The sequence below is a fragment of the Salvelinus fontinalis genome, chromosome 5, assembly GCF_029448725.1.
Source record: "Salvelinus fontinalis isolate EN_2023a chromosome 5, ASM2944872v1, whole genome shotgun sequence".
In the NCBI taxonomy this organism is placed as follows: Eukaryota; Metazoa; Chordata; class Actinopteri; order Salmoniformes; family Salmonidae; genus Salvelinus; species Salvelinus fontinalis.
The window spans coordinates 52,485,734-52,508,486 of NC_074669.1; the positions used below are offsets into that span (position 1 = coordinate 52,485,734).

At 41.4% G+C, this 22,753-nt stretch overlaps 1 protein-coding gene across 1 annotated transcript in view; it reads left to right on the forward strand.

The window, feature by feature from the left end:
* The window catches only part of LOC129855818 (melatonin receptor type 1A-A-like), a 73,266-nt gene extending 50,727 nt beyond the window's left edge, over positions 1-22,539 (forward strand). Inside the window, exon 2 of the mRNA XM_055923851.1 lies at positions 21,129-22,539. Coding sequence (XP_055779826.1) covers positions 21,129-21,997 — 869 coding nt within the window. The 3' untranslated portion in view covers positions 21,998-22,539. The remainder of the gene's footprint in view (positions 1-21,128) is intronic.
* The last annotated feature ends 214 nt before the right edge of the window (positions 22,540-22,753 follow it).

Below are 22,753 nucleotides of genomic sequence, written 5' to 3' on the forward strand. Positions count from 1 at the left end.
GGAATTGGAAGAACTTGACAATTGTTTTCCGGTTTCCATGAATATAACAGTGAAAGTCCGTTCCTGAGGTCTTCAAGAGCCCATACAAGTAGTTTGTCGCAGTTAGACAAATGTCAATGTGCACAGAACTAAAAACTCACCCTTGTCTGAAGAGTTCTGTCTGAATACAGACACAGGGAAGCACCCTGACCTGACAGTCTGTATGCAAGGCCAAAAGCTGCACTGAGAGAAAAAGAGACAGAATCCCAGAAGATGGAACAAGTCAAAAGCACTTTGCGAAATGTCAAGAGTTAGGTAAGTGCCTTGAAATACCTGTGGTAATGTGAATCTCTTCTGTCTGCAGTTGGGTTCTTTCTTCTCTCCTCTGGCACTAGTCCGCCTCGTATGATAGCTTTGACTCCTGTGATTTATTAACTGGTGACAATGACAGTTCACGTGGGGCAGCTTACTGCAGAATCAGCTTTTACTTATACTGTTTCGAATTGTAGGTTTTGTTTTGTCTGGTTAGTCTTTTGTAGTCGTCTTGTGTATTCCATTGTTGCTTTGCATTGTTTCGGCTTTTGCTTTATTATGTCTGCTTGTGAGAATTGGTCGAATGCCAGATGTTTACATATGACATTTAGGATAACATATTGCGTTTATATTAGAGGTCGACCGATTAACCGACTAATTTGGGCCGATTTCAAGTTTTCATAACAATCGGTAATCGGTATTTTTGGACAACGATTATGGTCGATTACATTGCACTCCACGATGAGACTGCGTGGCAGGCTGACTACCTGTTACGCGAGTGCAGCAAGGAGCCAAGGTAAGTTGCTAGCTAGCATTAAACTTATCTTATAAAAAACAATCAATATTAACATAATCACTAGTTAACTACACATGGTAGCTTGTCCTGCGTTGCATATAATCGATGCGGTGCCTGTTAATTTATCATCGAATCACAGCCTACTTCTCCAAACGGGTGATGATTTAACAAGCGCATTCGCAAAAAAAGCACTGTCGTTGCACCAATGTGTACCTAACCATAAACATCAATGCCTTTCTTAAAATCAATAGACAAGTATATATTTTTAAACCTGGATATTTAGTTAATATTGTATTACTAGGGAAATTGTGTCACTTCTCTTGCGTTCGGTGCAAGCAGAGTCAGGGTATATGCAGCAGTTTGGGCTGCCTGGCTCGTGGGGAACTGTGTGAAGACCAATTCTTCCTAACAAAGACATAACATTGAAGGTTGTGCAATGTAACAGCAATATTTAGACTTAGGGATGCAACCCGTTAGATAAAATACGGAACGGTTCCGTATTTCACTGAAAGAATAAACATTTTGTTTTCAAAATGATAGTTTCCGGATTTGACCATATTAATGACCTAAGGCTCGTATTTCTGTGTGTTCTTATATTATAATTAAGTCTATGATTTGATATTTGATAGAGCAGTCTGACTGAGCGGTGGTAGGCAGCAGCAGGCTCGTAAGCATTCATTCAAACAGCACTTTCCTGCATTTGCCAGCAGCTCTTCGCTGTACTTCAAGCATTGCGCTGTTTATGACCTCAAGCCTATCAACTCCCGAGATTAGGCTGGCAATACTATAGTGCCTATAAGAACATCCAATAGTGAAAGGTATATGAAATACAAATGACATAGAGAGTAATAGTCCTATAATTCCTACAATAACTACAACCTAAAACTTCTTACCTGTGAATATTGAAGACTCATGTTAAAAGGAACCTCCAGCGTTCATATGTTCTCATGTTCTCATGTTCTGAGCAAGGAACTTAAACGTTAGCTTTTTTGCATGGCAAATATTGCCCTTTTACTTTCTTCTCCAACACTTTGTTTTTGCATTGTTTAAACCAAATTGAACATGTTTCATTATTTATTTGAGACTAAATTGATTTTAGTGATGTATTATATTAAGTTAAAATAAAAGTGTTCATTCAGTATTGTTGTAATTGTCATTATTACAAATATATATATAAAAATCAGCCGATTAATCGGCATCGGCTTTTTGCCCCCCCAACAATCGGTATCGGTATCGGCGTTGAAAAATCATAATCAGTCGACCTCTAGTTTATATGTTATGCAAGGTGGTGATGCTTTAGTCTGTTGATTGTAATTGCAGAATCTGCCTATGCCCAGAGAGCGAGAGAGCGAGAGACAGAATAAACCAGGCAGGCAAGCCCAAATCTACCAAATTATTCTGACTGGTTAAGGCAAGGTTTAAAGTTTGGGATAAGGTTAAAACTGAAAAAAGGTAAAAGGGATTGAACCTGTGATGCTCGGAGCCATGTGCCTACTAGATGGTAATACGTGCTGACGTTGCCTCTAGTGGATGGTATTGAAGGCAGCTCCTGACGTCCTGGGGACCTGAATAGAATATTGAAGTAATATCTGGTGTGATCTCGCTGATACTCTACACTGCTTGCATTAACAGATTGTTTCAGCATGCTTTCCAAATGCTGGCCATTTTCCTTTCTAAGCCGTTTGTTTTATGGTCCGCTCTTGAAATAGCCTTAGTAGAGAGGAGAGAACAGATTAACTCTGGAGAGGCATGCCTCATCATCCACGCCTGTCACCAGCCCTCATTCATAAACACTATATCTGCAAATCCAATAATGTCACGAGGGACCTCGCTCATGTTTCTCTCCTATCACGCCCCCCCCCCCCCCCCTCTCTCTCTCTCTCTCTCTCTCCCTCTCTCTCTCTCTGTCCCTTTTACTCTCTCTCTCTCTTCTATGAAGGACCCAGATTACAGTGAGTGCCATAGAGATACGACACGCTCATTTTCTTTTTTTTGTTTGGGTTCACTTTCGTCTCAGTACAGTAGCTCCATCTCACTGTTATGTGTTTGACTCTGATCTGTCACATTGGTGCTGTGAGGGAGTTGGAGCCATCGTAATCCAATTTGATCTTTGTTGTGCTGGTGGCAGCGGTGGGATATTTTGGGTGAATTCCAACTAGCCCTTGCTAAATGCCCATCTGTGACACATGCCAATTCTGTAACACCATCATTGACTTAATAAGCCAGTGTTTCCACATTGCTTTTGTGAAAGAAACACTTGAATTATTAACCATTTTATCGATGCCGAAGTACAGAAGGTGAACGTTAAATGTGAGTTACAATTCATGAATGTCAGATATGCATTCTCCAACGTCTATTTCTATGGGCACAAGCACTGTTCATGACACAAACTGTTCACACCCCTCTTGTTTTTCAGATTCAATGCTTATTTCCTGAAATTGTATACATGCTCGCTGCAAACATATACATTTCGCCATAGGGTGGAGGATTTATGTGCGGTTTTAAAGCTAATTCCCTGCTATTTATGTATTATGTGGTTTCGTCTGATATCTGAGTGACTCAAACTTTACAACAAAATCAAAACACTAGATGACATGGGCTAGTTAATCAACTGGGCATTTCTGACAAGTTATGAATAGCTCTCTCTACAATGACTGACTGAACAAGAGGAAAACCTCTGATGCACTACCCAATTTTGAAATTGCACCTTGTGCATTTCACTATTACAACATTCAAGTGTACTGTAAGTTGAAAGTTCCTCTTTCATTTGTTCATCTCCCCTAGTTTGGGAACCACTGGCATACATTATCATAGATTACTTTATAACAGCTAGCTAGCCTATGCATAGTAATCTGTCAGGAGCAATAGAGTTAGGGCCCTTGGGACCTTCTCCCACTTGCTGACACTTCGACCTTGGTGCCTCGCTGACCCTCAAGTTGTGGAGTTTACACTTTGACCCTAGGCGTTGAAATTCACACCTCATTAGCGGAGCATAACCGTGAGGCTACAGTTGGCCGGCGCCGACGTGCTTGGACTCACTTTGACTCGCTCTACCTGCTGTCATACCTTAAGGGACATCTGGTACGGGAGCCGTATGATCGGTGAGGATTCTCCCATTGGAAATGTACGGTCCCTTACCTGACGTCCGACTTCGTCCGGGAAAATCGCGGACAGCGTCGGGCCGAGGGCGCGGGGGAGCTCTTTCGGGAAGTCATGTCGGAAATCGTTTCGGACGTTCGGTCGCCGTTTTATAAAAATAACAAATTTTTGACTTGCGCTCCGCATTCTCGAAAATTCCCACAAGGCGGAAAATAAATCATATTGCAGGCGCACGAACACGGGGCAAACGAGCGCGGCCTTTTCTCCTAAACGGAAAATATTTCGAAGACGAAACTCGGCGAGCGTAGGTTTGGAGTAAAGGGAAGTTGGCCCCGAACAAGATGGCGTCGAGGCTTCGGCGCTTTTTGAGTTATGGCCATTTTGCTGGGATCAAAGGTCAAAAACGAAAAGTAGGGTGCAATTTGACCGCTTCACATCAAAGTACATAAGCATACGGTGTCAGGAAAAAAAAAAACTGCCGTTTATCTATCGTAATTTAAGAGAAATAGTACATTGTCCCTTTGGTGATGTTCACGAAGAGGATTTTTTTTTCCAAAAAAATCACAGATCCAGTTGCAGTTTGTTCACACGAACATTTTTAAAGTGGGTCTCGAAGCTCTGCGAGAATTCTGTGATTTTATGTGATTTTATGAAGTAACACACACTCATTTAACCCTCTGTTAATAAGTCAGTTCTTAACATAAAGACTTAAAGCTCAATATTATATAAGAGCCTACCCCAAGGAGGGTATGTGTTCACGTTCAGCTTCCTATGTCAACTGGAAGTACCTTAAACTGGTGCATAGGGTCAGGTTTGAAGGGTAATAAAGGTCAGATCTTTTCAAAACTTCACTTGTGTGATTAGACAACCCTCATGAACTGTAATCAGTCATTTTTCCCAACAGATGTCAAAGAAAAGCTCTCTCACACAAACACACACACACAAAAAGGAAGGATGGAGTGAAAAAGTACGGTGCTTAAAGACACACAAAGCCTGCAACGGTATTACTATTATCTCCAGGCCGTGCCGAGTTCAACGAGATGCCCCGCTTGACCGTAGCTCGTTCGGTCTGAGCGCAGCGACCGTTACAAGAAGACGGACACAAATGACCTTTTGACCTCAATGTCAATTTTATTTGCTTTTGGGTGACAGAGAGAGAACCGTTAACGTTAGAAGCACAATTTCACCTCAGGAATGTTCTTAAGGTCCTCCCGATCTGTGCAAGCCTAACCTTGACCTTGTGGCATTAACCCTTAACAGTTAAAAGCTGGTGTTTACATCAAACAATTTACAATGACATGTCTCCCCATTGGAATACATTGACTGCGCCTCTAAATTCAACCTGAAGCCTATGTGGGTTATGAATGTCTTATGAACCTGTCTTTGATGTCAGTCCATCAGGCCACCATGAGGTCTACCTGTGTCGATTCTAAGCTTCCTGGAGCAACCGGAAGTGGTTAAATCACCCTAAAATTGTTTGCCATAGCCAACCTGCAGTTTGAGAGAAATAGTGCATTCAGCCCTATGTAAATCAGTCAACTTTTAACATACAGACTTAAAACTCAGGATTCTGTAACAGCATACTCCAGTGAGTGTATGTGTTTATTTATAGCTTCCTGTGACAACCGGAAGTGCCATAACTGGTGTCTAATGGGCTGTTTTGAAGGGTTAAACATGTCAAATCTTTCCAAAACTTCATATATGTGAATAGACAACCCTCATGAACTGTAAATCAGTCCTTCATCCCATCAGATAAAAAAAAAAAAAAAAACACACCGACACAGAAATGATGGAGGGACACACTGAGGGGCTAAGAGGCAGACAGTGCCTGTAGTAGTTACTTTTGTTCCAACTTTTAAAGAACCGTCAGACCTAGAGTTCTGAAAATTTACAAACCTGTTCTAGACCTCAGGTCGATTGTGCACAGTGAATTATGTGGCTCTAGAAGGTTCCCGGATCGATAAAAAGCCTCGTGTATTTGCCATGTTTTCAATTCATTTTGACCTCAACGAAACGGACGACATTTAGGAAAGTCCCAGAGTCTCAAGACTAGGTGCGTTGAAACCGGCTCGGCCCATAGAGACAGAACCCAACAAGCCTGTTTGATTGCTCATTCAAGGACCCCGTAGCAAGGCAATGAAAAAAGTGGAATTTCAGCACCAATTAGGGTTTTGCTCGGGCACCGAATGACCTATCGAGCCGAAACTTGGGATTCGAGGTCGCCTCACATAGGGCTAAACATAATGTGAGCACTGGACCCGCAGCTAGAACATAACTACGTATTATTTGTTTTATTATGGTTTAAATAGAAGGCGCTGTGAATTTTGGGCCTGCTCTGAAATATGTTATAGTTGGCATCTAAAGGAGTTGGAATAAGTGAGTTTGGAGTCAGATGGTATCAGTTTGGTGTCTGAAAATATCTATTTGACTGATGGACACTGACTTGCTCGTTGACTTTTGTACATTTGCAATATGTTTCAACGGGGAGGTACCATGAGGATAAAGCGACACGATGAAATTTCACGAAACGAGCGATGGAGAGGAACCACTATCACTGCCCGGCCATCCTGAGGTCATCAGACCGTTGACTTTTGCATTTGTAAAGTATTTAAAGAATGCCCGTTAGATTTGCAATATGATTCAACATCACATCATATTGCAAATGCCCGTTATATTTGCAATATGATGTGATGTTGAATCATATTGCAAATATAACGTGCATTCTTTAAATACTTTAGAAATACAAAAGTCAACGTCCTGATGACCTCAGGATGGCCGGGCAGTGATAGTGGTTCCTCTCCATCGCTCGTTTCGTGAAATTTCATCATGTCGCTTTATCCTCATGGTACCTCCCCGTTGAAACATATTGCAAATGGACAAAAGTCAACTAGCAAGTCAACTAGCAATTGTCAACCAAAGTCAACTAGCAAGTGTCCATAAGTCAATGACATCTTTTCAGACACCAAACTGATACCATCTGACTCCAAACTCACTTTTTCCAACTCCTTTAGAAGCCAACTGTCAAATATTTCAGAGCAGGCCCAAAATTCACAGCGCCTTCCATGAATGCAGCAAAACAGCATTCTGAAATCACCACTAAAATGACATCACCATAATCTCCAGGCCGTGCCGAGTTCAACGAGATGCCCCGCTTGGCCGTAGCTCGCTCGGTCTGAGCGCAGCGACCGTTACAAGAAGACAGAGCAAAATGACCTTTTGACCTCCATGTCAATTTTATTTGCTTTTGGGAGACAGCGAGAGAACCGTTAGGGTTAGAAACACAATTTGACCTCAGGAATGTTTTTAAGGTCCCCCCGATCTGTGCAAGCCTAACATTGACCCTGTGGCATTAACCCTTAATAGTTAAATGAAGGTGTTTAGATCAAACAGTTTACAATGACATTTCGCCCCATAGGAATACATTGACTGCACCTCCAAATTCAACCTGAAGCCTATGTGGGTTATGAATGTCTTATGAACCTGTCTTTGATACCAATCCATCAGGCCACTATGAGGTCTACCTGTGTTGATTTTAAGCTACCTGGACCAACCGGAAGTGGTTAAAACCACCCTAAAAGGTGTCCTGATATACATGACTTGCAATTTTGAAAATCACTGCATTCAACCCTATGTAGATCAGTCAATTCTTAACGTATAGACTTAAAATTCAGGATTCTGTAACAGCATACCCCAATCAAGATATGTGTTTACCTATAGCTTCCTGTGCCAACCGGAAGTGCATTGAAATGGGGTCATAGGTGCTGTTTCGAAGGGTTAAAAAAGTCAGATCTTTCCAAAACTTTAAGTGTGTGATTAGGCAACCTTCATGAAGTGTAAATCAGTCATTTCTCTAAACAGATGTCAAAGAAAAGCTCTCTCTCACACACACACACACACAAAGCAATGATGGAGTGAAAAAGTACGGTGCTTAAAGACACACAAAGCCGACAATGGTATGACTATTATCTCTAGGCCGTGCCGAGTTCAACGAGATGCCCCGCTTGGCCGTAGCTCGCTCGGTCTGAGCGCAGCGACCGTTACAAGAAGACAGAGCAAAATGACCTTTTGACCTCCATGTCAATTTTATTTGCTTTTGGGAGACAGCGAGAGAACCGTTAGGGTTAGAAACACAATTTGACCTCAGGAATGTTTTTAAGGTCCCCCCGATCTGTGCAAGCCTAACATTGACCCTGTGGCATTAACCCTTAATAGTTAAATGAAGGTGTTTAGATCAAACAGTTTACAATGACATTTCGCCCCATAGGAATACATTGACTGCACCTCCAAATTCAACCTGAAGCCTATGTGGGTTTTGAATGTCTTATGAACCTGTCTTTGATACCAATCCATCAGGCCACTATGAGGTCTACCTGTGTTGATTTTAAGTTACCTGGACCAACCGGAAGTGGTTAAAACCACCCTAAAAGGTGTCCTGATATACATGACTTGCAATTTTGAAAATCACTGCATTCAACCCTATGTAGATCAGTCAATTCTTAACGTATAGACTTAAAATTCAGGATTCTGTAACAGCATACCCCAATCAAGATATGTGTTTACCTATAGCTTCCTGTGCCAACCGGAAGTGCATTGAAATGGGGTCATAGGTGCTGTTTCGAAGGGTTAAAAAAGTCAGATCTTTCCAAAACTTTAAGTGTGTGATTAGGCAACCTTCATGAAGTGTAAATCAGTCATTTCTCTAAACAGATGTCAAAGAAAAGCTCTCTCTCACACACACACACACACAAAGCAATGATGGAGTGAAAAAGTACGGTGCTTAAAGACACACAAAGCCGACAATGGCATGACTATTATCTCTAGGCCGTGCCGAGTTCAACGAGATGCCCCGCTTGACCGTAGCTCACTCGGTCTGGCCACAGCGACAGTGACAAGAAGACAGAGCAAAATGACCTTTTGACCTCAATGTCAATTCTATTTGCTTTTGGGAGACAGCGAGAGAACCGTTAGGGTTAGAAACACAATTTGACCTCAGGAATGTTCTTTAGGTCCTCCCGATCTGTGCAAGCCTAACCTTGACCTTGTGGCATTAACCCTTAACAGTGAAAACAGGTTTTTACATCTCACAGTTTACATTGACATCTCTCTCCATTGGAATACATTGACTGCACCTCCAAATTCAACCTGAAGCCTATGTGGGTTATGAAGGTCTTAGGAACCTGTCTTTGATGTCAGTCCATCAGGCCATCATAAGGTCTACCTGTGTCGATTCTAAGCTTCCTGGAGCAACCGGAAGTGGTTAAAATCACCCTAAAAGTGTTTGCAATACTCAACCTGCAGTTTGAGAGAAATAGTGCATTCAGCCCTATGTAAATCACTGAGTTCTTAACGTATAGACTTAAAACTCAGGATTCTGTAAAAGCCTACTCCAATGAGGATATGTGTTTACGTTCAGCTTCCTGTGCAAACCGGAAGTGCCATAATTGGTGTCAAAAGAGCTGTTTCGAAGGGTTAAAAAAGTCAAATCTTTCCAAAACTTCATATTTGTGATTAGGCAACCTTCCTGAACTGTAAATCAGTCATTAGTCCCATCAGATTTCAAAGAAAAATTTACACACCCAAACAGAAATGATGGAGGGACACACTGAGGGGCTAAGAGGCAGACAGTGCCTGTGGTAGTTACTTTTGTTCCAACTTTTAAAGAACCGTCAGACCTAGAGTTCTGAAAATTTACAAACCTGTTCTAGACCTCAGGTCGATTGTGCACGGTGAATTAGGTGGCTCTAGAAGGTTCTCGGATCGATAAAAAGCCTTGTGTATTTGCCATGTTTTCAAGTCATTTTGACCTCAACGAAACTGGCGACATTTAGAAAAGTCCCAGAGTCTCAAGACTAGGTGCATTGAAACCGGCTCGGCCCATAGAGACAAACCCCAACAAGCCTGTTCGATTTTGTATTTCTAAAGTATTTAAAGTATTTAAAGAATGCACGTTAAATTTGCAATATGATTCAACACATCATATTGCAAAAGTAACAGTGTGTGTTATGTTTGCAATATGATTCAACACATCATATTGCAAACGTAACAGTGTGTGTTACTTTTGCAATATGATGTGTTGAATCATATTGCAAACATAACAGTGTCTGTTACTTTTGCAATATGATGTGTTGAATCATATTGCAAATTTAACGTGCATTCTTAAAAATAAACCCTATGTGGGTTATGAATGTCTTATGAACCTGTCTTTGATAACAATCCATCAAGCCACTATGAGGTCTACCTGTGTTGATTCTAAGCTTCCTGGAGCAACCGGCAGTGGTTAAATCACCCTAAAAGTGTTTTGCCATACCCAACCAGCAGTTTGTGATATATAGTGCATGCAACCCTGTGTAAATCAGTCAGTTCTTAACGTATAGACTTAAAACTCAGGATTCTCTAAGAGCATACCCCGATCAGGATATCTCTTTACTTATAGCTTCCTGTGACAACCAGAAGGGCCTTAAGATGGTGTCATAGATGCTGTTTTGAAGGGTTAAAAGGTCAGAACTTTTCAAAACTTCATATATGTGATTAGACAACCCTCATGAACTGTAATCAGTCATTTCTCCCAACAGATGTCAAAGAAAAGCTCTCTCACACAAACATACACACACAAAAAGCAAGGATGGAGTGAAAAAGTACGGTGCTTAAAGACACACAAAGCCTGCAATGGCATTACTATTATCTCCAGGCCGTGCCGAGTTCAACGAGATGCCCCGCTTAACCGTAGCTTGCTCGGTCTGAGCGCAGCGACCGTTACAAGAAGACGGACACAAATGACCCTTTGACCTCAATGTCAATTTGATTTGCTTTTGGGAGACAGAGAGAGAACCGTTAAGGTTAGAAGCACAATTTTACCTCAGGAACACTCCTAAGGTCCTCCCGATCTGTGCAAGCATAACCTTGACTCTGTGGCATTAACCCTTCACAGTTAAAAGAAGGTGTTTACATCAAACAGTATACAATGAAATGTAGCCCCATAGGAATACATTGAGTGCACCTCTAAATTCAACCTGAAGCCTATGTGGGTTATGAATGTCTTATGAACCTGTCTTTGATAACAATCCATCAGGCCACTATGAGGTCTACCTGTGTTGATTCTAAGCTTCCTGGAGCAACCGGAAGTGGTTAAATAACCCTAAAAGTGTTTTGCCATAGCCAACCAGCAGTTTGTGATTTATAGTGCATTCAACCCTGTGTAAATCAGTCAGTTCTTAACGTATAGACTTAAAACTCAGGATTCTCTAAGAGCATACCCCGATCAGCATATGTCTTTACCTATAGCTTCCTGTGCCAACCGGAAGTGCCTTAAAATGGGGTCATAGGTGCTGTTTAAAAGGGTTAAAAAAGTCAGATCTTTCCAAAACTTTAAGTGTGTGATTAGGCAACCTTCATGAACTGTAAATCAGTCATTTCTCGAAACAGATGTCAAAGAAAAGCTCACACACACACAAACAAGTCCAAACTGTTTGTGCACCTGGCATTATTTTTAGGTTACCAGATGCCCTGGTTGAAACTGCGTTTAGGGGGCATCCAGACTTCCAACCCGCTCTGGGAGCACTATTCGACGGACAAAAATCAATGGGTGTTGGCCTGAGGGATTTATGGAGGTTTTCCAAAAAAGTCAGAAAATATTCTGTTTTTTTTTCTGAAAAATATTTTATGTTTTTTATTCTCGATTCAATGGCCTGAGTGATTTATGGAGTTTTTCCAAAAAACTCGAAAAATATTCTAAGTCCAAACTTTTAGGTTACCAGGTGCCCTGTTTCAAGACGGTTGAAATTGCGTTTAGGGGGCATCCAGACCTCCATACCCGCTCTGGGAGCACTATTCTACGGACAAAAATCAATGGGGGTTGGCCTGAGTGATTTATGGAGGTTTTCCAAAAAAGTCAAAAAATATTCTGTTTTATCTTCTGAAAAATATTTTATGTTTTTTCTTCTCGAGTCAATGGGGTCTGGCCTGAGTGATTTAAGGAGGTTTCCAAAAAAAGAAAAAAAAAAAATATTTTTCATGTTTTCATGTCATTTTTCAAAACGGTTTTAAATGCTTTTAGGTGTCATCCAGACGTCCATGGGAGCACTATACTACGGCCCCAAATCAATGGGTGCTGGCCTGAGTGATTTATGGAGGTTTGGGGGGTGATAAGTACAAGTAAACATTTATAAAAAATTATGATAGTAAAATGTGACTAAAGTATTTTCATACAGTTCTTATACATGTGTAATTGACGTAAAAATCGAAAGAATTTCAAAAAACGGTCCAGAAAGCACTTTCTTAAATGGAATATATGTTTTTTCCACATTTTTAACATTTTTGACTTTTAACTTTTGACTTTTGACTTCCTATGAAATCACATTCCAAATGCACAAAACATATTCCTTAAGTCCAAGTAAACATTTATAAAAAATTATGATAGTAAAATGTGACAAAAGTATTTTCATACAGTTCTTATACATGTGTAATTGACATAAAAATCGAAAGAATTTCGAAAAACGGTCCAGAAAGCACTTTTTTAAAGGGGGTGATACGTTTTTTCCAAATATTTGACATTTTTGACTTTTGACTTTTGACTTCCATTGAAATCACATTCCAAATGCACAAAACATATTCCTTAAGTCCAAATAAAAATTTCAAAAAAATTATGTTAATAAAATTTGACAAAAGTATTTTCATACAGTTCTTACACATGTGTAATTGACATAAAAATCGAAAGAATTTCGAAAAACGGTCCAGAAAGCACTTTTTTAAGGGGGTGATACGTTTTTGCCAAAATTTTCAAAATCTCAAAATTTGACTCTTGGGTTTTGACTTGCGTTACAGTAAGCCTATGAAAAATTAACATGGAACTCACTCGCCCACTATAGGAATTTTGGGGTGTTACACAGCTCATTTACAATATGGCATTTGCCATTAACTTTGGATGAAACACCGCCGCTTGCAATGTGAAATCCCACACAATCCCATCGTGTGTATGGTTCGCTCTCTGCCAATAAGTTGCCATGTTATTTTGTACAATTGGGGGGGGAGTTCCCTTACCTTCAAAAAGGGAACGCTACTCGAGGTATTCAAGGTATCTTATCCATGCTGCTCCATTGAAAAAATGTATCTCCACTGCCTGCCACAGAAAAAGACCAGAGGGTATTCCCTCATGCCTAAATCCTTATCAAAGTTGGTGGCAAGTGAATGAAAAATGAACATTTTGGGCTGGGCTGTATATCCCCTTAAGCCAAATTAATACTTTGAGTGGTGTGTCAATCACCGGGTCTAGCCTCCACGGTGACAAGAGCCAATAGAAGCCAGGCCTCAGGGTACTTGAAAGCCAGCCGAGCTGGCTGTAGGGCTCTGTCTCACAACCTTGTCAAGGTCTAGGCTCTGTATGAACACTCCAAGCAGCTCAAATAGTCTAAACCCTGGCCCCAGCTTTGCTTTAGCGAGACTCACGTTTAGGGGTAGTGCATTCTTGGTCTTAGAGGGCTTAAAGACAAACTCCTCGACCCTTGCTGTCTCCACCCTTAAGCTCTCACCCCATAGCTTGAGAAACATCTCTTTGTTTTAGCCGCCAGACCTTTTGTTAAGTCTCCTCGTCCAGCTACAATAGCAGGTGCACAAGGCAGGTGCACATGACAATAGCAGGTGCACATAATCCTCTTACAGAGGGCTCCTCGATGACAGATCCAGGAGGACTAAGCTTAATTTATTGCAGGAAAGGTCTTCGGCCATGAAAGAATTTCTGGTATGCTACAAGGGAGAGGGGAGACAGAAAGAGAGGGAAGGCACCGGGCAGACCTGGCTTTTGTTGTGCTTGCGTGTCTGTGCCACCGGCGTCCCGGAGAGAGTGACACATTTCCCAGAAGCGTCTGGGGACTGATCTGTTTGATAGATCGTAGCTGGAAGTCAAGGAGTGATGGGTGTGAAAAGACGATACTTCAGCGCTACTGCAATGTTGCTGAGTCGTTGTAGCGATGTTGTAGAAGTGTAGTGCTATGCTGTTTAGCTCACGTCTGACACAAGAGGACCTCCTCACTAACAGGACCAGGTTTACGACACACATACAGTACTGTAGGTACTGTAGGTGAAAGCTGTTAACTGCCTGATTGAGTAAATTCAATCTTTGCCTTTACGCATACAATTTCACTCTTCAGAAGATCCGCCGGGCAGACGCGGGGAAAAACACAGACTTTGCATAATTAAAGCAAACTTTGGAACTAACTAGCGTGTGTGTGTGTGTGTGTTTGTGCGTGTGCGAGCCTAAGCATGGTCCTGTCAGAATATAATGAGAGATTTGTTCTTGTCCTCCTTCTCTGTGTGAAGTGGCATGTCATGCAGTCACTTCACTTGAAAGACGGGCTGTATAGCCCTTTCCTGCTGTCAATGACCAAAAGCCCCCTCTTTTGCCTAATCTGTGGAATGTTATTATTATTTTTCATAATTTCATAATTAATAAAGATTATAAAAAATAAACATATGATATTTCTATGTCAAATGGTTTTGTTATATTTCAATCTTCTGTGATGTATATAAAGTGTAATATTGGGATGAAAATTCAAAATTGAAAACATTACTGTATATCTGCCATGGTATGGGTGTCCTCTTTTTTGTTGTTTCTGCCCATAACCATGTGTGTGAGGTGTATACTTGTGTTTCAAAGTAGATTTGTTTAAGACTACCAAGAAACAGTCTGTGATCCTGATCCAATTAACTATGTTTAATTATTATGTGATTAAATAAATCATGTAAAAATTAACTCATTAGCAATCTTGGGTCACCATGGAAAAAGTTTGTTTAATGAGTTAACCTGTTGGGGATGGGGGCGCTGTTTAGACTATTTATGCTAACTTGGCTAATTTTTGAAACGGCTTCCCACAAAATCCTTGATCGTACAATATGCATATTATTATTATTATTGGATAGAAAACAGTCTATAGTTTCTATAGGAGTTGAAATTTTGTCTCTAAGTGGAACAGAGCCCATTCTACAGCAATTTCCCTGACATGGAGTCAGATTTGAGAAATGTTGGCCACTCTTCTGAACTCAGTTAAAAGGGCACTGTCGTTGCTATGACTATACGGACACTTCTTACGTCTTCCCCTGGATGCCTTTACGTGATGACGATTCCAACGGGGTCGATTGCACGTTCACAGGACCTACAAATGAAAAAACCCTGAAGCTAGTCATTCTTTGGGAGCTGCGTCATGAGCCTAGAGGACACCGGCGCGCACCTGTTCCAAGCGTTAGTTTAGCCTGTTATATTTCTCCGGTCATCTTTTCACTCGTTATAGGAGTTAAAAACATCATAAGGTAGTTAATTTAAAGCGTTTTATAGCAATTTATATCCGTTTAGTGCGATTTTGGGACATTTATTTTTGCAACGATGTGAAAAGTTGGGCACGCTTTTCAGTTCATCCCGAACGCAGTTGACCTTTCCACATGGCAAGAGGACAGCTTTCCACCAAAAGATGATTTCTCCCAAGAAAGCATCCTTTGCCCAAGATACTGATGGAAGAACAGCTCAAGGTAGGACATTTTTATTATGATAAATCGTGTTTCTGTCGAAACATTTTAGTGGCTTCGGACGCCATGTTTTTTGACGTAGCATCGCTTGGCGCAAGCTGTATTGAAAAGTAAGGATAATTTAAAAAATGTAATTCCGCGATTGTATTAAGAATTAAATTGTCTATCAATCCCTGTCCACCCTATATTTTTTAGTCACGTTTATGAGTATTTATGTATAAGAGTAGATCACTGTCTAAGTGGCGCACAGACTTTTTCTGACCAGCTGAGCTACATTCCACATTGTCTAACCATGATTTTGGTGGCTAAATATAAACATTTTCGATCAAACTCTATATGGATTGTGTAATATGATGTTACAGGAGTGTCATCTGAAGAATTCTGAGAAGGTTAGTGAAAAAATTAATATATTTTGGCGATGTTTACTTTTATCGCTCACTTTGGCTAGAATCAATGCTGGGCTGCTATGTGCTATGTGCTATGCTAATATAACGATTTATTGTGTTTTCGCTGTAAGACACTTAGAAAATCTGAAATATTGTCTGTATTCACAGGATCTGTGTCTTTCGATTCGTGTATGCTGTGTATTTTTACGAAATGTTTGATGATTAGTAAGTAGGTAAACACGTTGCTCTAAGTAGTTTGTCTATTCCATTTGTGACGGTGGGTGCAATTGTAACCGATGCCATCTACCTGAAATATGCACTTTTTTCTAACAAAACCTATCCCATACCATAAATATGTTATCAGACTGTCATCTGATTAGTTTTTTTCTTGGTTAGGGGCTATAAATATCTTAGTTTAGCCGAATTGGTGATAGCTACTGGTGTTGGTGGACAAATAAAAGATGGTGGATTATGCTAATGTGTTTTTAGGTGCTAATGTGTACATCTTTACATATTGTGTCTTCCCTGTAAAACATTTAAAAAATCGGACATGTTGACTGGATTCACAAGATCTGCGTCTTTCATTAGCTGTATTGGACTTTAATGTGTGAAAGTTAAATATTTAAAAAAAAAAATTTTTTTGAATTTCGCGGCACTGGTTTTTCAGTGGGGGTGGGGGGGGAGTGCCGCTAGCGCCACTCTCATCCTAGACAGGTTAATATAATATATTGTTATATATCATTATCATACCATCATCCATTAATTATATTACCTTGTATCAGTCTCATTCTGAACGTCAATGACTTCAAATCCGCACGAACCCTAATCTAAGTTATGATTATTCAGGGTACAGCTGGAACCAATTTACACACCGGCAGCAACCCGGCATGTTTTGGTCTAATCTAAATTTCGTTAGCGGTCCTTTTATGCACTCGCCTTGGAGGGCGAATACATCATGTTGCCACAATGTCTGTGCTCACGTGGGCATAGTTACTGACTTGGCAAAGTTTCTTAGGAAAAACAATTATCTAATTTAGAAGACTAAAATCACATTTCATCTTCTCACAAATTGTTTCATATTTAATCTCATAAGTTCCACAACATTTAGATGTAAATCTGATTACTGGGACATATACATTGGTAGAGTTACTGTTATTTAGTTATACCGGCCTTAATGATATCACAAAACAACATCTGATTTGACATGATTATTGTTTGGAGCCCCACCAACCATTTCCCACACTATTTATGATAGAAATATTGTTTCAATGTCCAAACTTCTGTTGTTAAAGTACTGCAAAGTATCTCTCTGTTGTAACACCCAGACATTCCATTCTCCATACTGCAAAGGGCCAGAGAGAGAAAGTTTACGACTGGTCATTAAAGTCATCAACTGCCCCAATTTCTCCCCCTTCTTCTCTGATGGGAGGGGGGGGGGGGGGGGGGTGCACTCTTTGATCCTCACCCATGACAACTGTCAAAACTGACTACAAAGTGTAAATAGGATAATTTTGGTCATAAAGTCAGTCTTGTCCAAAATGTATTTTCGTGAGACTTGTGGTAGTCGTGACTGCATCACAACGTAAATGAAGGTTGGGTTGGTTTCAAATTTTCAATCCTGTCCACATGCCCACAGCTGGCAGCACACAAGTAATTATGAATTCAGAGTGCAGATGCACGCCAAGGATGGAAGACAAACCGAAACACCACACTTGCCGTTTCAATGAAAGTTAATTAACTAAGTAGACCAGACCCAGCTGCTATTACACTGGTGTCTATGGGAGACACACCCAATTAAACTTCTCATGGGCAGCGTTCCACCTGGCCAACATCCGGTGAAATTGCAGAGCGCAAAATTCAAACTACAGTATTATAAATATTTAACTTTCATAAAATCACAAGTGTAGTAATACATCAAAATAAAGCTTAACTTCTTGTTAATCCAGCCGCGGTGTCAGATTTCAAAAAGGCTTTACGGCTAAAGCAAACCGTGCGATTATCTGAGGACAGCACCCCGCATACAAACACATGAAAAACATATTTCAACCAGGCAGGTGCGACATGAAAGTCAGAAATAGCGATATAAAAAATGCCTTACTTTTGATGATCTTCTTCTGTTGGCACTCCAAAAGGTCCCAGTTACATCACAAATTGTCCTTTTGTTCGATAATGTCCTTTTTTATATCCATAAAAACTCAGTTTAGCTGGCTCGCTTCAGTCAATAATCGACCCAGTTTGCCCCCATCAAAATGCATACAAAATTAATCCCAAACATTACTAATAAACTTTTCCAAACAAGTCAAACAACGTTTATAATCAAACCTTAGGTACCCTTATACGTAAATAAACGATAAAATGTAAGACGGAGAATCGCTATTGTCTTTGCCGGAGAAAAATACCAAAGACCGCTCTCACTTCCACGCGCTTGGAAACACTACGGCCAAAATGGGAGCCACCTAGAAAAACGACAATTTCTCCCTAGTTTTTCCAAAAAACAGCCTGAAACTCTTTCTAAAGACTGTTGACATCTAGTGGAAGCCCTAGGAACTGCAATCTGGGAGGACTTGGCATTATAATTAAAGTGATAGCCATTGAAAATAGAGGTAGGCTGTTTTTTTTGGGGGGGGGGGGGGTGGTTTGTCCTCACGGATTCGTCTGCCATATCAGTTCTGTTATACTCACAGACATAATTTTAACAGTTTTAGAAACTTTATATTATATGCATATCCTAGCTTCTGGGCCTGAGTAACAGGCAGTTTACTTTGGGCACGCTTTTCATCCAGACGTCAAAATACTGCCCGCTACCCAAGAGAGGGTAAGTAGACCGGAACATAATACATTTTTATCAAAAGCTAACGGCCTGAGTGAACTATTTTTAGTTATCCACCATCTTTGCTGCACGCGACCCAATCGTAATGTCTGTGGTAAATTTGGGTTGACTTTGGATATCCATATGGGGCTAGTTAGGGATCATCAGTATATTACACAATGTACATGGGAGAATATGCAAAAATGTCAATAGCTCCAAATGTCAATGATTAAAAACCTAAAAACAACTATACATTGGAGAAATTCATATACAGTGGGGAGAACAAGTATTTGATACACTGCCGATTTTGCAGGTTTTCCTACTTACAAAGCATGTAGAGGTCTGTAATTTTTATCATAGGTACACTTCAACTGTGAGAGACGGAATCTAAAACAAAAATCCAGAAAATCACATTGTATGATTTTTAAGTAATTAATTTGCATTTTATTGCATGACATAAGTATTTGATCACCTACCAATCAGTAAGAATTCCGGCTCTCACAGACCTGTTAGTTTTTCTTTAAGAAGCCCTCCTGTTCTCCACTCATTACCTGTATTAACTGCACCTGTTTGAACTCGTTACCTGTATAAAAGACACCTGTCCACACACTCAATCAAACAGACTCCAACCTCTCCACAATGGCCAAGACCAGAGAGCTGTGTAAGGACATCAGGGATAAAATTGTAGACCTGCACAAGGCTGGGATGGGCTACAGGACAATAGGCAAGCAGCTTGGTGAGAAGGCAACAACTGTTGGCGCAATTATTAGAAAATGGAAGAAGTTCAAGATGACGGTCAATCACCCTCGGTCTGGGGCTCCATGCAAGATCTCACCTCGTGGGGCATCAATGATCATGAGGAAGGTGAGGGATCAGCCCAGAACTACACGGCAGGACCTGGTCAATGACCTGAAGAGAGCTGGGACCACAGTCTCAAAGAAAACCATTAGTAACACACTACGCCGTCATGGATTAAAATCATGCAGCGCACGCAAGGTCCCCCTGCTCAAGCCAGCGCATGTCCAGGCCCGTCTGAAGTTTGCCAATGACCATCTGGATGATCCAGAGGAGGAATGGGAGAAGGTCATGTGGTCTTATGAGACAAAAATAGAGCCTTTTGGTCTAAACTCCACTCGCCGTGTTTGGAGGAAGAAGAAGGATGAGTACAACCCCAAGAACACCATCCCAACCGTGAAGCATGGAGGTGGAAACATCATTCTTTGGGGATGCTTTTCTGCAAAGGGGACAGGACGACTGCACCGTATTGAGGGGAGGATGGATGGGGCCATGTATCGCGAGATCTTGGCCAACAACCTCCTTCCCTCAGTAAGAGCATTGAAGATGGGTCGTGGCTGGGTCTTCCAGCATGACAACGACCCGAAACACACAGCCAGGGCAACTAAGGAGTGGCTCCGTAAGAAGCATCTCAAGGTCCTGGAGTGGCTTAGCCAGTCTCCAGACCTGAACCCAATAGAAAATCTTTGGAGGGAGCTGAAAGTCCGCATTGCCCAGCGACAGCCCTGAAACCTGAAGGATCTGGAGAAGGTCTGTATGGAGGAGTGGGCCAAAATCACTGCTGCAGTGTGTGCAAACCTGGTCAAGAACTACAGGAAACGTATGATCTCTGTAATTGCAAACAAAGGTTTCTGTACCAAATATTAAGTTCTGCTTTTCTGATGTATCAAATACTTATGTCATGCAATAAAATGCTAATTAATTACTTAAAAATCATACAATGTGATTTTCAGGATGTTTGTTTTAGATTCCGTCTCTCACAGTTGAAGTGTACCTATGATAAAAATGACAGACCTCTACATGCTTTGTAAGTAGGAAAACCTGCAAAATCGGCAGTGTGTCAAATACTTGTTCTCCCCACTGTACAAATAAACTAAAAGGTGTGCAAGATGAAAATATTGTATCATTTACATTGTGTAATTGATTGACGGTCCCTAACTAAGAAACAAACAAAGAAACACACACACACGCACGCACACACACACACACACACACACACACACACACACACACACACACACACACACACACACACACACACACACACACACACACACACACACACACACACACACACACACACACACACACAGTCATACACACACGGATATACACACACGGATATACACACTTACACAAGCATATGCAGATTTAAAGGCATTGTTTTTCTCTCACCATTAGCACCTAGTTGTCAAAGTAGTAGCCTTGAAGCAGATTACTGTGTTGTGAAGTATGCAAAATGGTATATGTAAATAAATTAGTCAAGCCTCGCTGGCTGTAAGAACGGAAACACAATTACCTGTCCGTCCATTCAGCCGCTTATTCAGTGACATTAACATAGTGTTTGTCTTGATGACTTTGATTGTGCTCATTGTGATAGGATAGAATCGTTTCTAATTGCCATGTTCTTTGTTTTCTCTCTCCTTCTCTCTCTCTCTCTCTCTCTCTCTCTCTCTCTCTCTCTCTCTCTCTCTCTATCTCTCTCTCTCTCTATCTCTAGGCAACATCTTTGTGGTGAGCCTGGCTGTGGCCGACCTGGTGGTGGCCATCTACCCCTACCCTCTGGTCCTCACCTCCATCTTCCACAAAGGCTGGAACCTGGGCTATGTCCACTGCCAGATCAGCGGTTTTCTCATGGGTGTCAGCGTCATCGGCTCCATCTTCAACATCACCGGCATTGCCATCAACCGCTACTGTTATATATGTCACAGCCTTAAGTACGACAAGCTGTACAGCGACAAGAACTCAGTGTGTTACGTCCTACTCATCTGGGCGTTGACCATTGTGGCCATCGTGCCGAATCTCTTCGTGGGTTCGTTGCAGTATGACCCTAGGGTGTATTCGTGTACGTTCGAGCAGTCGGCGAGTTCGGCGTACACCATCGCCGTGGTCTTCTTCCACTTCATCCTACCGATCATGATCGTCACTTACTGCTACCTGAGGATCTGGATCCTGGTCATTCAGGTTAGGCGACGTGTCAAACCGGACAATAGACCGAAACTGACGCCACACGACGTGAGGAACTTCGTGACTATGTTCGTGGTGTTTGTGCTGTTCGCCGTGTGCTGGGCGCCGCTCAACTTCATCGGGCTGGCGGTGGCCATCAACCCAGAGGTGGTGGTGCCTCTCATCCCTGAGTGGCTCTTCGTGGCGAGCTACTTCATGGCCTACTTCAACAGCTGCCTTAATGCCATCGTATACGGAGTGCTCAACCAGAACTTCCGGCGCGAGTACAAGCGCATTGTGGTGTCGGTCTGCACGGCGCGAATCTTCTTCCACGGCAGCTCCAACGACGCGGCCGAGCGGCTCAAGGGCAAGCCGTCGCCGCTCATCACCAACAACAACCAGGTCAAGGTGGAGTTGGTGTGAGAGGACCAGCTGGTCCCAGTGCGCTCCCTACCCCTCCCCCATGGCGCGAACCCATCAATGTCTATACATCTGTAAGGTGGAAGGAAGCAATATGGCGGAAGCTCAAGCTGCCCCATTTCACTTCTTGTACCTATCCAGTACACTGCAGATCTACAAACATTGGAGGAGTTAAGGAGCCCAGGGGAAGGGGTAGGGAGCGATTTGGGACCGGGTGATACTAACACACACGCATGGACAAAGGGGGAGGGAGGCTTAAGGGAACCAACGTGACAGAAAATAGTAAAATTACTTTAAAAAATACAAGTGAAAGGAAAACAATTACCAAATACAAAACAGTTCCACTTTCTGAACCGTCCGTGATCTGTGCTATCTTCACCTCTATACAGTCAAAGCGAAACGGGGAAAATGTAGCTTTGTCTTTTGCGAAAAGCACTTTTGTTAGTTTTTTTGGTACTTAAAAAGTGATAATGTACTTTTGTTTTCATGTTTACAGTGATGATAACAGTGACTCTATGTATGACATATTATATGTTTTTATTTTATATGAAGTATATGTTATATAGATGTACGAGAATATATATCAGGTTCATTTCACCAACATCAATAATCCGATGAAAGAAAATGACTAGGGTTGTAAAATTCCTGGAACTTCTCAAAAATTCACAGGTTTTTCAGAAATCCCAGTTGGAATATTCCCAGAATCAGGAGGAAATAAGTAGCAATCAAGATTTATAGAAAACCTGCATTTTGCAAACC